The sequence below is a fragment of the Chenopodium album genome, chromosome 10 (genome assembly GCF_948465745.1).
Source record: "Chenopodium album chromosome 10, dcCheAlbu1.1, whole genome shotgun sequence".
NCBI classification, from domain to species: domain Eukaryota; kingdom Viridiplantae; phylum Streptophyta; class Magnoliopsida; order Caryophyllales; family Amaranthaceae; genus Chenopodium; species Chenopodium album.
In genome coordinates this window covers 45,547,781-45,559,508 of record NC_137843.1, presented here as the reverse complement: position 1 = coordinate 45,559,508, position 11,728 = coordinate 45,547,781, and the positions used below count along the sequence as shown (strand labels likewise).

At 38.2% G+C, this 11,728-nt stretch overlaps 2 protein-coding genes across 2 annotated transcripts; both read right to left on the bottom strand.

The window, feature by feature from the left end:
- Positions 1-1,479: 1,479 nt before the first annotated feature.
- On the bottom strand, positions 1,480-2,063 carry LOC145565260 (uncharacterized). The gene is made up of 2 exons (XM_081625323.1): positions 1,959-2,063; positions 1,480-1,815 (listed from the first exon to the last, which is right to left on the bottom strand). The coding sequence occupies exons 1-2, from the start codon at positions 2,061-2,063 to the stop codon at positions 1,480-1,482; spliced, it is 441 nt and encodes a 146-aa protein (XP_081481449.1).
- An 8,609-nt stretch (positions 2,064-10,672) lies between these two features.
- Positions 10,673-11,221, bottom strand: LOC145565259 (uncharacterized). Its single transcript, XM_081625322.1, has one exon. The coding sequence runs from the start codon at positions 11,219-11,221 to the stop codon at positions 10,673-10,675; it is 549 nt and encodes a 182-aa protein (XP_081481448.1).
- Between the last annotated feature and the right edge of the window lie 507 nt (positions 11,222-11,728).

Genomic DNA, 11,728 nt, shown 5'->3' with positions numbered 1-11,728 from the left:
AGTCGATCTCACCGAATAAACTCCATCCTTTACCAAGTCCCAACAAACACAATCAACCGACATTCTATGACTCCAAGGAATGCTCAATATTATGTCCCTTTCAAAAGGGAGAAAAGTACGTGAGATCACATCCGACTTCCAAGAATGAGAAGAGATATCAATAAGCTCACTCACCTTCATATCCGCCTCGGCATCGCCTCTATGAGAAATAATACGATGCGATTGAGTACTCGAAATCCACGGATCGGACCACACCCGGATACTCTCCCCATTACCTACGTGTCATCGCATACCTCTCCTTACCACCCATCTAGCCTCACAAATACCCCGCCAAGTGTAACTCAGAAGTGAGCCAATGTTTGCTTCCAAAAAGCTTGAATTTGGATAGTAACGAGCCTTATATAATTGCTCCAAAAGGCTGCCCGGGGACATAAGTAATCTCCAACCTTGTTTTCCTAAAAGAGCCCAATTAAAGAGCTTAAAATCTCGAAACCCCAAATCCCCTTCTTTTTTAGTCCATCACAATTTCTTCCAAACAAGCCAATGAATCTTCCTTTCACCTTGCTTTTGGCCCCACCAAAACTGAGTTACTAACGATCTCAACTCATCACAAAAAGAAGATGGAAACTTAAAAACACTCATCGCGTAGCTAGGGAGAGATTGGGCCACTGCCTTTATCATGACCTCCCTACCCACCTTAGAAAGCACCATCCCCTTCCAACCCTGCAACTTCTTCCACAACTTCTCCTTCACCCCCTTCGTTATAACCTTCTTTGATCTCCCAACCACCGTCGGAAGGCCAAGGTACCAATCATGAACATCCACCATACGAACCCCAAAGCCATCTGCAATCTTGACTCTCCTAACATCGGGAACCCCTTTGCTAAAAGTCACAGTTGTCTTATCGAAATTAATTTTTTGCCCTGAAGCCAGCTCATATGTCTCCAAAACCCCTTTAATCACCTTCACATCTTGTAAAGTCACCTTTGAAAAAATAATACAGTCATCTGCAAACAGTAAATGATTAAAAGATGGGGCCGTAGGGGCAATACGAATACCATGAAGGCTACCATTCTCCTCCGCACTCCGAAAGAGATGAGAGAAGACCTCAGCACACAGAATAAATGAATACGGAGAGATCGGGTCACCCTGACGAGTATCTCTATGAGGAATAAATTCCTCTGTCGGCCTTCCATTGACTAGAACCGAGAAAGACACCGAGCGAACACAATCCATAACTCTATTTCTCCAAGACACATCAAAACCGAATTTAGCAAGGACCGCCTCCAAAAATCCCACTCAATCCTGTCATAAGCTTTTGACATATCGAGCTTCAAAGCCATACATCCCTCTTTGTTATTCAAATTCTTCATGTGATGAAATATTTCAAAGGCCACTAAAATATTATCAATAATTAGCCTACCCGGAGTAAAAGCACTCTGATTAACTGCAATAATTTTGTCTAAAAATAATTTCAGTCTAGCTATTTGCCAAAACCTTCGAAACCATCTTATAGATCACATTACAAAAGAGAGATAGGCCTAAAATCCGACATACAATCAGCATCATTTTTTCCGGGATGAGAGCAATAAATGTCTTATTCAAAAAAGCAGGAATGGGATCACCACGCAAAATGACCAACACAGAATTAGAGACCGAAGGTCCCACAATATGCCAATAAGATTGAAAAAACAACGGACACATACCATCAGGGCCCGGGGCTTTAATAGGGTGCATTTGACTAAGAGCAATTTTCACCTCTTCCGTAGTATACTCAGCTCTGAGAATCGCATTCATCTCACTAGTGACACGACTCTGAAAATTTTGTAGAGCTTGTTCAATCATAGGTGGATTTGCTGAAGTGAACATATTCCGAAAATAATTCACCGCAATACTCCCAATCTTCTCATTCCCGGAATGATGGACCCTATTCTCATCTTGCAACTTTCGGATGGTACTTTTGCTTTTCCTACAGGAAGCTCTCTGGTGGAAAAATCTGGTATTTCGATCCCCTTTCGAGAGCCATAAAACTCTCGAACGTTGCTTCCAATAGACTTCCTCATGGCATATTAAACTAGCAATGTCACGGATTAGAGCCTTACGCTGCTCTAACTGAGTGGCCGAAAGATTCCCTCGGTTTAATTTCTTCAATTTTTTCTACTTCTTCCTTAACTCACGAAATGTTGCACCAAAATTTTCACTACTCCATTTTTTCAATCCCTCAGCGCAAGAAACAAGCTTCGACTCCAAAGAAAAAGCACCATTCCATTGTTGGAGTTTATAGGTACTACGCAGCGGAAATAATATATATGAATCATATTCAATAGAGTACCTAATCCAAGGATCGCATGCATAACACACAAGACACATAATCATACCTTTGAAGCGTGAATTCCACGAAGCTATTCGACAGGCAAATCAGGGAGAGAATAGAGCCCCAAGTGTTGCTCCTCTACTTAGTCCACGAGATTCGAACGAGCCGTCCACCAATACTATATTGGTCGAGTGATTGAGGAAAACCGCGATCACCACCTTTTCGGACAACCGACCACCGCACGAACCACCACCACCACGAGACACCACCGCGCCTAGGAGGAGGAGAGAGCCGTGAGAGAGGGAGTATGAGAGGGGGTTGGTTTCGTGTTTGCTAATTAGGGTTTGATCTAATTGATCAGTAAATTCCTTACCTGCAAACCTAGGCACCTAGTCTATTTATAATCTCATTATAATTAGACTAGGGCACGAAGCCCAATAGCCTCTCAAAGCCCCATATGGCCGGCCACCTAGAGTGATGAGGCCCGTGATGGGCCTCGTCCTCTAATGCTCGATCTAGCCCCTTTGTGTGACCTTATAGGATCCGTCCAATTGGGCTTTGGCCTATTTTACTAGTCCAAAGATCGTAAGTACCTCTAGCTATGGCAAAACGACGACCCAAATGTCCAGACTTAATTATCTCCATAATTTGATCCAATTATATATCTAGTAATTGCACACGACGAAGACATAACTCCTTCAATCTCCCACTTGTCTGAGACAAGGGTGCAATATTCAAATTCCTTAAGTCAATGTATATGTCGATTTGATAATATGATTGCATCACATGTCGAGATCATATTAATCTACAAATCGTTTCTTGAAATCTGAGTTAGAATTACAAAACCAAATGATTACTGAGTAATGCATTTGAACGCGGCCACGTATTTTCTGAATTCTCCCTCTTCAAGTGGCCATGACACATTTCCTAATTTAATAGGTAGACTCAATCCAATCTTATGGCAACCAAAGCTCCCACTCAACTCATGAAGTAACCGGGAAACATCCTTTATAATCTCCAGTTACGGCCAGACGTTTGAATGTACCACAGTTAAAACAATCATTGAATGAGATCAATGTTCCACTCATGTCAAAGAAATCCACTAATATATCCGGAAGCTCTATACTTGAACTTCAAAGTAGGTCAATAGTTCGATCATGCATCATTCATGCATATCCAAGTGATTGACCGAGCATCATTATGCCCCTATAGCCCATGAAACTGCGTTATCCAATCAATCTTACATGCTAGTCCATTCATTGAAACCATTTATGTCCACTTTAATGATCTCGAACTAGGAACTTAAATAATATATAAATTTTGTTCACCTGTGGGGTTTCATTCAAAAGGTCATTAACCTAGTGAGCCCATCAATTCATAATTATTTTGGACATTTTATTTAATTTCAAACCATAATTAAATAAGAGAAATAATAATTTCTATTTTAAACATAATTCTGCAAATTGATGTATTTTCTTATGTAATATGTTTTCACAAACATACACAACTTAAATTTACATAATTTGCTTCAATCCAAGACTTTAATATGACTTTCATATCTTTGTCTAAGGAAGGGGTTTTAGTGATTTCTCACTCATAATAAACTTTGCAGAACGTGACCTTCCGCCGGTCAATGATCTCATAACTGAGGCGATATCTCATATCCATTTGCTTGGATTTGTGATGTGACCCTGGCTCCTTTGTTCTTGGGCAAAGGTGACCCTTTAGTCATATTACATTTTAATCCAAACTTCCTCTAAAACTATCCGACTATAGCTTAATACACATATTCTGACATTGAGCATGCAATAGTGCTTTGCTTTGAACTTTTCAAGCTCTCTATACTTCTCCATACTAACAAAACATGCATCTAGATCGAAATCTAGAATCATCTTGCCTGTTTGGAAAAACTTGCATTCGTAAAATCTTTTGACAACTTGTTTACCTTTAACACCATAAACTAGAAAAATTCCTTTAGCGCTTCTCAAGTACTCAAGGATTTGTTCTTGGTAGCTTTCCGTATGCTTATTCTGTATTTTCTTGAAACTTGCTACACATGCACAAGTCATATGTAACAACTTGCTTTGTACATTTCATGGCACATGTAATGGACCCTTTTGCAAAAGCATAAGGTACATTACCTTTACAACTCAACTCTACTAGCTTTTAAGGCACTGAGTTTTACTGAGTGTAAAACCATGAGACATGGGAAGAGATCCTCTCTTAGAATCTTGCATCTTGAACTTGTCAAGAACCTTATCAACATAAGTCCCTTGATTAGGTCCAGTCATTCTTCAAGATTCACTTTGTGGATTTTGATTCCCAATATGTACTCAACACCTCCTAAGTCTCTCATATATAAACAATTTTTCTAACCATTGTTGATATATCATTTCATATGAAATGTATGTCAACTACATACTAGATTAAGAAGACCAATTGCTCCCACTAAACTCCTTGTCTCTACAAGATTTCTTATCATTCTTCCAAGGTAATCAAACTGTTTGATTTCCTAATAAATATTCCAACTCCCTAATGCTTACTTCAATCCATAAATGAATTTCTGAAGTTTGCAAGACTTTCTAGGAATTTCTGGATTTCAAAATCTTAGGTTGTATCATATATATCCCATCCATCAAGAACATTTCATGAAGGTGATTTTGATTTCCAAAACTAGAAATAATCCGAATAGGCTTACATAACTAATAGGTTTGACCCCATTTGCAAGACTTTCATGGATTAGCACATCTTTACAGACATGGAGTCCATTCTGGATTTCTTAGCTTTAAGCTACTTCCTGAGTTGGCACTTGTCCAAAGCTTGCTTGTAGGTATGGATTCCAACCATTCCAATAGGAAAATTTTAGAATCCACATTTTACTAGAATTCCAACAAACTGTTTGTTTTAATCCTAAGTAACCTACGATAGGTATGAGCGACAATAGAATTATTCTCTTCAACTCTTTGAAGCCTTTCATTCTAGTAGGACGATAGAAGTCTCGCTACTTGAATTAGCTTGCTTCGACACATGTTTTATCAAATTAGCTGATTTCATGCGCATTCGTCTCTAATGTAGTGTTATCTACATCCATTTGTTGCTCGTCTCGAATCTCATCGAGATCTAACTTTACTCTCACTTGGCTTTGTAGGAAGACATTTCTTTCTATAAAGACACTATCGCGAGCAACAAACATTTTGTTTCTACGCGATTGTAGGAATAATACCTCTGATTTAGGGTTTATTATGTCATCTTTTTAAACATTTTACATAGATTTCATAACCCTTGAATCCTGTTAGAAAAGATAACTTTGGAACATTTCCAGTCTATAACTCTTATGACATATTTTCTACTGCTTTGGTTAAGTTTATGTTTAGTATATTCTCAATTGTTGTTGTTCTAATGCATATCCTCAAAACGATATTTGTAAATCATTAAATCTTGGATCGAACCATGGCAAGCAAAGTTTGATTCCTACTTTATACATACATTTTAATTGTAATGTTCCTGGATTGTGAACTAATTCAACAATTCCTTTAGATGATCATTTATTTTGAGTTAAATATTTATCAAAACAATCATATTGTGGTGCTAAATTGTTTATCTCAAACTGATTTTACATTTCATTTTGGAATTTTGAACATTTCAATGATTCCAACTTTTATTTCATTAAGTAATTATCGACATATTTACTTAAATCGTTAATAAAATCAATGAAAAAATTAAATCTCTTGCTAATTTTGAATTTATGGTACACTCACATCATATGTTTGTGTTCCAAAAGGTCATTTTTAGCTCTTTCACCCTTTCAACTAAAAGGTAACTTTGTCATTATACCTTATCAAGCATGACTTCTAATTCTTAAGTGATTCATAATCATATAGGAGTAAGAGTCCATCCATAACTTTGGATGTGCAAATGGTTTATGTGACCTAACTTTACTTTGTTATAAGTAAGTTTGCTTTGAATCATCTAAATTTACAATTGTGATCTACTTATATCAATGTCATAAATTAACTCATATCTAGCAAAATGAAAATAATTTATTACCTTGGTCGTGGATCAACATTTGTCCAAGCCAAGTAAAACAAATCAGTATTCAAAACAAGAAAACCGAAATATTGTCTCATCAAAAACTGGAAATAGTTCTAAAAGTCATGATAAACTAATCAGAAAATAAAACTATGAAGCTATCTCTGGCCACTTAAATACTCCCAGTGCACCTTCAAGCTCCATCTCCATGCTAGTTTCACTTGTTTGCAGTTCCTGCGCAACATCATAATGTTAAGCTCTACAACTTGGTATCACATACCTTAGTGAAAGTTAAAATGTTTATAACATAATACCTGAGGTTGATGCTCCATTCTTCTTCTTGAGGAAATCAAGGTATTTCTAGCAATTGCGTTTCCAATGCCCCTTCTTCTTGCAGTAAAAGCATTCACTCTCACTTGCAGCTTTGGGTTTTGGATTAGCCTTAGGCTTTTCAGGAGCCTTGGCAACTTGCTTGCCTTTGCTCTTGGCACTAGCCTTTTTCCCCTTCTTCTTGAACCCCTTTCCCTTTTGAATCATAAGAACTTCCTTCTTAGGTTCCTTAGGGATTTGTTTCTCAGCACTAACCAGCATTGCATGCAATTGATTCATAGTCTTTGCATTCGCAGTCATGTTAAAGTTCATGATAAACTGGTTGAAACTTTCTAGAAGTGAGTGGAGAATGATGTCTGTTGCCAAATCATCACTAATTGGGTACCCCAGTTTTTCCATACTTTGAATTAGGCCGATCATTTTGAAAACATGATCATGAACTGTGGCACCCTTCTCCATCCTACAATCCAGAATCTCACGATGAAGCTCATACCTTTCAACTCTAGCTTGTTTCTTAAACAAAGCTTTGAGCTCTTCCATGATTGAGTAGGCATCCTGGTCCTCAAAACGCTTTTGAAGACTAGGTTCCATGGTAGCAATCATTAAGCAAGTGATAGGCATAGCTCTATCATGAGCTTCCTTGTGCTTCTTGATATCTGCCGCAGTTGGATTTTCTGGCAGAGGTCCTGGTAATGGGGTATCAATGACATCCTCCTTACCTTCAGATTTCAGAACAAGCCTTAGCATTCTTTCCCAGTTGGAAAAGTTTTCCCCTGTCAACCTATCCTTTTCAAGGAATGGTCGCAAATTGTAAACGTTGCTGTCATTGTTATTACGGCTACCCATCTATGTCAAAATAAGGCAAAGTTTAATAATTATGTTTAATAAAATTAAAGTACCATAAAATAACATTCATTTGGTAACTTTAAAACACTTTATTCAATAATTAAATGACCCCAATTGAATTTTAAGTGATTCCAAGACCCTTTATTCGTGCAATAATTAACCAGACTTTGGCCCTGCCATCAACCATTACATTTTCAAGGTGAGTAAACTCTTTACTGATTACAACTCTTGTAACTCTTGGTTGAATAATTAACCATCACATGTTTAATTATTACCCTTAGCTTCAAGGTTCTAAACTTTATCTTTAGGTAACCTTGTTGAGTATAACCAATTAAAAGTGTAGAATTTGTCCTACCCCCACTCCCCAATGAAAAATATGATGCCCAGCTTTGGCATGACCCATCATAAATGTCAAAGGTTTCATCGGGTTTTTAATTGGAAAAGCTGCCTCAATATTACTGGGATCTAGATTTATTATGTTGTGATTATTTAGTGAACTCTAGCGCATCATCAATCAACATAAATAAACCTAAACATGCATAATCTATTAATGCAATAAAATAAATATGACGTAGTATGGCCCCTTAGTCCTAAGAAAACTAGAAATGAAAATGCTCCCACTTGAATCATCATGGATCTTCATCCACCTTGCTCCTTTGGGCCTTCACTTCATGGGCTTCTTTTGGGCTAACACCATTTAAATAACTATTCTATTTACATCAAATAAAATTTATAAAAATACTCAACGGTACGCAGACCGTATTTAGATTACAAAAATACATCACGATACGCAGATCGTATTTAAGAATCTATGGGCCACACTAGTCTATATATAGCAACATAATATCATATATTAGAAAAGTGTCATATAATAAATCACTCAACATGCTTGTCTAAACTATAACATCGAATGATCATAATAAAGACAACGCATTTCCTAAAATATCTTATATTTTTAATCATAATTAGATAATATCATATATTATTCATGACAGTTCATAAAATATCATATATTTAATTTAGTCATGAGATAGAATCAAATCATATTTTAATCTAGAAAGATAAATCATATTTAATCTTCCATGATTATCCTAACTAACTTATGAGATTCTATCCTAATTACTAGCCAATCAAATAATTTTAAAATCAATTACATCCTAATCTAATTATGGGATAATCACATTATTTAAATCAATTATTATCCTTTTGGAATATGCTCAGAATATCCTCATCAATCTTATCCATAATTAACCACTTTAATTTAGGATAATTACTAATTTAACAACTTAAATATGGATAATATCAAATATAACAACTTTTGAATATTTGATTTTATCCTAAAATAAAAGATTTTATCCAAATAAAACCAACTTTATCTTTTTGAAACAAAAGATCATATTTTGAAAATATTTTAACTTATCCAAAATAAAACTGACTTTATCCCAAAATAATTCGTAGTTATCCTGAAATAATTTTTCAAAACAGAATTTTTTTTTTTTTGAAAATACCGCAACCACCAACGCCGGCCACCGTGGTTGGCTAGCCGAAGCTAGCCACGGTGGCTGGCTGCCGTGACAGCAGCCACTGCCGCAAGGGCAGCAGCGTGGTAGCTGCTACTGCTGGGCTGCAGGCCACCGTGGTTGGCTAGCCTTGGCTAGCCACGGTGGCTGGCGGCTTTGCAGCAGCCACTGCCGCGCAAGGCAGCAGCCGCAGCCCTGCTCCAGCCGTGGCAGCAGCTGTGCAACACTTGCACGCTGCTGTCCACGGCCACCGGACCTCCGCCCTCCCTTTCCCCTCCCTCTTGGACCACCACCTGGTCGGCAGCCGCCGTGGCTGCGCCACCCAGCCGCGGTTGCCGACCTTAAATAATTTTTTTTTTTGTGTTTTCAATTTAATTAAAATAACATTTATCCTAATTAAATTAAATTAGTCCATAAGATTTAAAATTAAATCATATTCAATTTTTAAAATTAGGGTTCATCATAAAATTAATCCCAATTTAATTATAATTTTTAAAATTAAATCTATGATCATACATAAAACATTTTTATGCATAAATCAACCCAATTAAAATTATGAAACATAAAACAAATCGAATTAGATCAAAATCAAGCACAAAAATCATATTTTAGGGCTATAAATTTCGAAATTATTCGAAAATTAGGGTTAGGGTGTTCGAAAATTTTTTTTTTTGAACAATTTTAGGGCATAATTCGGTCCTCTTCATGGCTATTTGAGCATAATTAAATCGCATTTAATCGATTCCAAAAGTTTAATCACATTAAATATAATAATCGAACCATAATTAAATTAATTTCTCCCTCTTAATTGACTATAAAATTAACGTGGACATCAAATAATCATATTATTATGATCTAGCGCGTTCATGCAAGAGGCTAACTGATACCACTGTTGGAGTTTATAGGTACTACGCAGCGGAAATAATATATATGAATCATATTCAATAGAGTACCTAATCCAAGGATCGCATGCATAACACACAAGACACATAATCATACCTTTGAAGCGTGAATTCCACGAAGCTATTCGACAGGCAAATCAGGGAGAGAATAGAGCCCCAAGTGTTGCTCCTCTACTTAGTCCACGAGATTCGAACGAGCCGTCCACCAATACTAGATTGGTCGAGTGATTGAGGAAAACCGCGATCACCACCTTTTCGGACAACCGACCACCGCACGAACCACCACCACCACGAGACACCACCGCGCCTAGGAGGAGGAGAGAGCCGTGAGAGAGGGAGTATGAGAGGGGGTTGGTTTCGTGTTTGCTAATTAGGGTTTGATCTAATTGATCAGTAAATTCCTTACCTGCAAACCTAGGCACCTAGTCTATTTATAATCTCATTATAATTAGACTAGGGCACGAAGCCCAATAGCCTCTCAAAGCCCCATATGGCCGGCCACCTAGAGTGATGAGGCCCGTGATGGGCCTCGTCCTCTAATGCTCGATCTAGCCCCTTTGTGTGACCTTATAGGATCCGTCCAATTGGGCTTTGGCCTATTTTACTAGTCCAAAGATCGTAAGTACCTCTAGCTATGGCAAAACGACGACCCAAATGTCCAGACTTAATTATCTCCATAATTTGATCCAATTATATATCTAGTAATTGCACACGACGAAGACATAACTCCTTCATCCATGCCAAATCAACAATATTCTCACACCCCTCATCCACTTGCACATTTGCTCAAACCTAAATGGTTTGTCACCTAGCCGATCATTACCCTTACTCCAAACAACAAGCTTAACAGGAGCATGGTCGGACCATTCTCTATCAATATGAACTAAGTGTGCATTCAGAGCCATAGCCAACCAAGAATCGGTTGCAAGGGCTCTATCAAGTCGACATTGAGTATTCGCAGCACCATCCCTATTGTCATAGGTATAGTCATACCCCGTGTAAGAAAAGTTTCGCAGACCACAGAATTTCGCCGGATCCCTGAAATTTGCCATTTGCCACTCGGCTCTATCATTATAACCACACTTCTCAGACGAGAACATGATCTTTTTAAAGTCTCCAATGCAGACCCATGGCAACTGTGATTGGGAGGCCAACTCCCTAAGTAAATTCCAAGAAAGATGACGATTCCCAACTTCCGGCCACCCATAAAAACCTGTAAGTCTCCACTTTTCTTCCCCCAACCCCCTAGCAACCTCAACGTCAATATGATGCACAGACATAGAAAATAGAGTAACATCAACATCCTTCTTCCACAATAAAGCTATGCCCACCAGACCGCCCCATAGAATCCACCGCAAGGCTATTAAAATCACCTACTGTATCCTTCACTCTCCTGAACTCAATACTACTCAGCTTTGTCTCTGATAAGAACACCAAAGACGGGGCCTCTCTCCGAATTAGGTCCCGGAGACCCGAAATTGCAGAGGGATTGCCCAATCCTCTACGGTTTAGGCTCAGAATACTCATTGAGCCTGGCGGAGCTGCTCATTAGTAGCCTCCGCCCCTCGCCATCCATTCAAAGAGTCACTAGTAGCATTCTTTTTCGATCCTCTCACATCCTCCACCTCCTCTTCATCATCAGTTCTACCCCGTTTCCCAAGGGCCCTATCCGAATCACCTCCCATCACAACATCATCTAACCCCCCTTTCCCCCTTGCTAATTTCCTCCACCCCCTCACTGTCCCTTTCGAATTTTTCTGTTTTTCCCCTTCAGCAAAAACCACCTC

Excerpts from the sequence above, each read along its gene's own strand:
- LOC145565259 (XM_081625322.1), bottom strand. The coding sequence starts at position 11,221 with ATGTCTGTGCATCATATTGACGTTGAGGTTGCTAGGGGGTTGGGGGAA.
- LOC145565260 (XM_081625323.1), bottom strand. The coding sequence starts at position 2,063 with ATGAGGAAGTCTATTGGAAGCAACGTTCGAGAGTTTTATGGCTCTCGA. Across the intron at positions 1,816-1,958 it reads TTCCTGTAGGAAAAGCAAAA|AGTCGTGTCACTAGTGAGAT; the intron begins GTACCATCCGAA and ends CAAAATTTTCAG.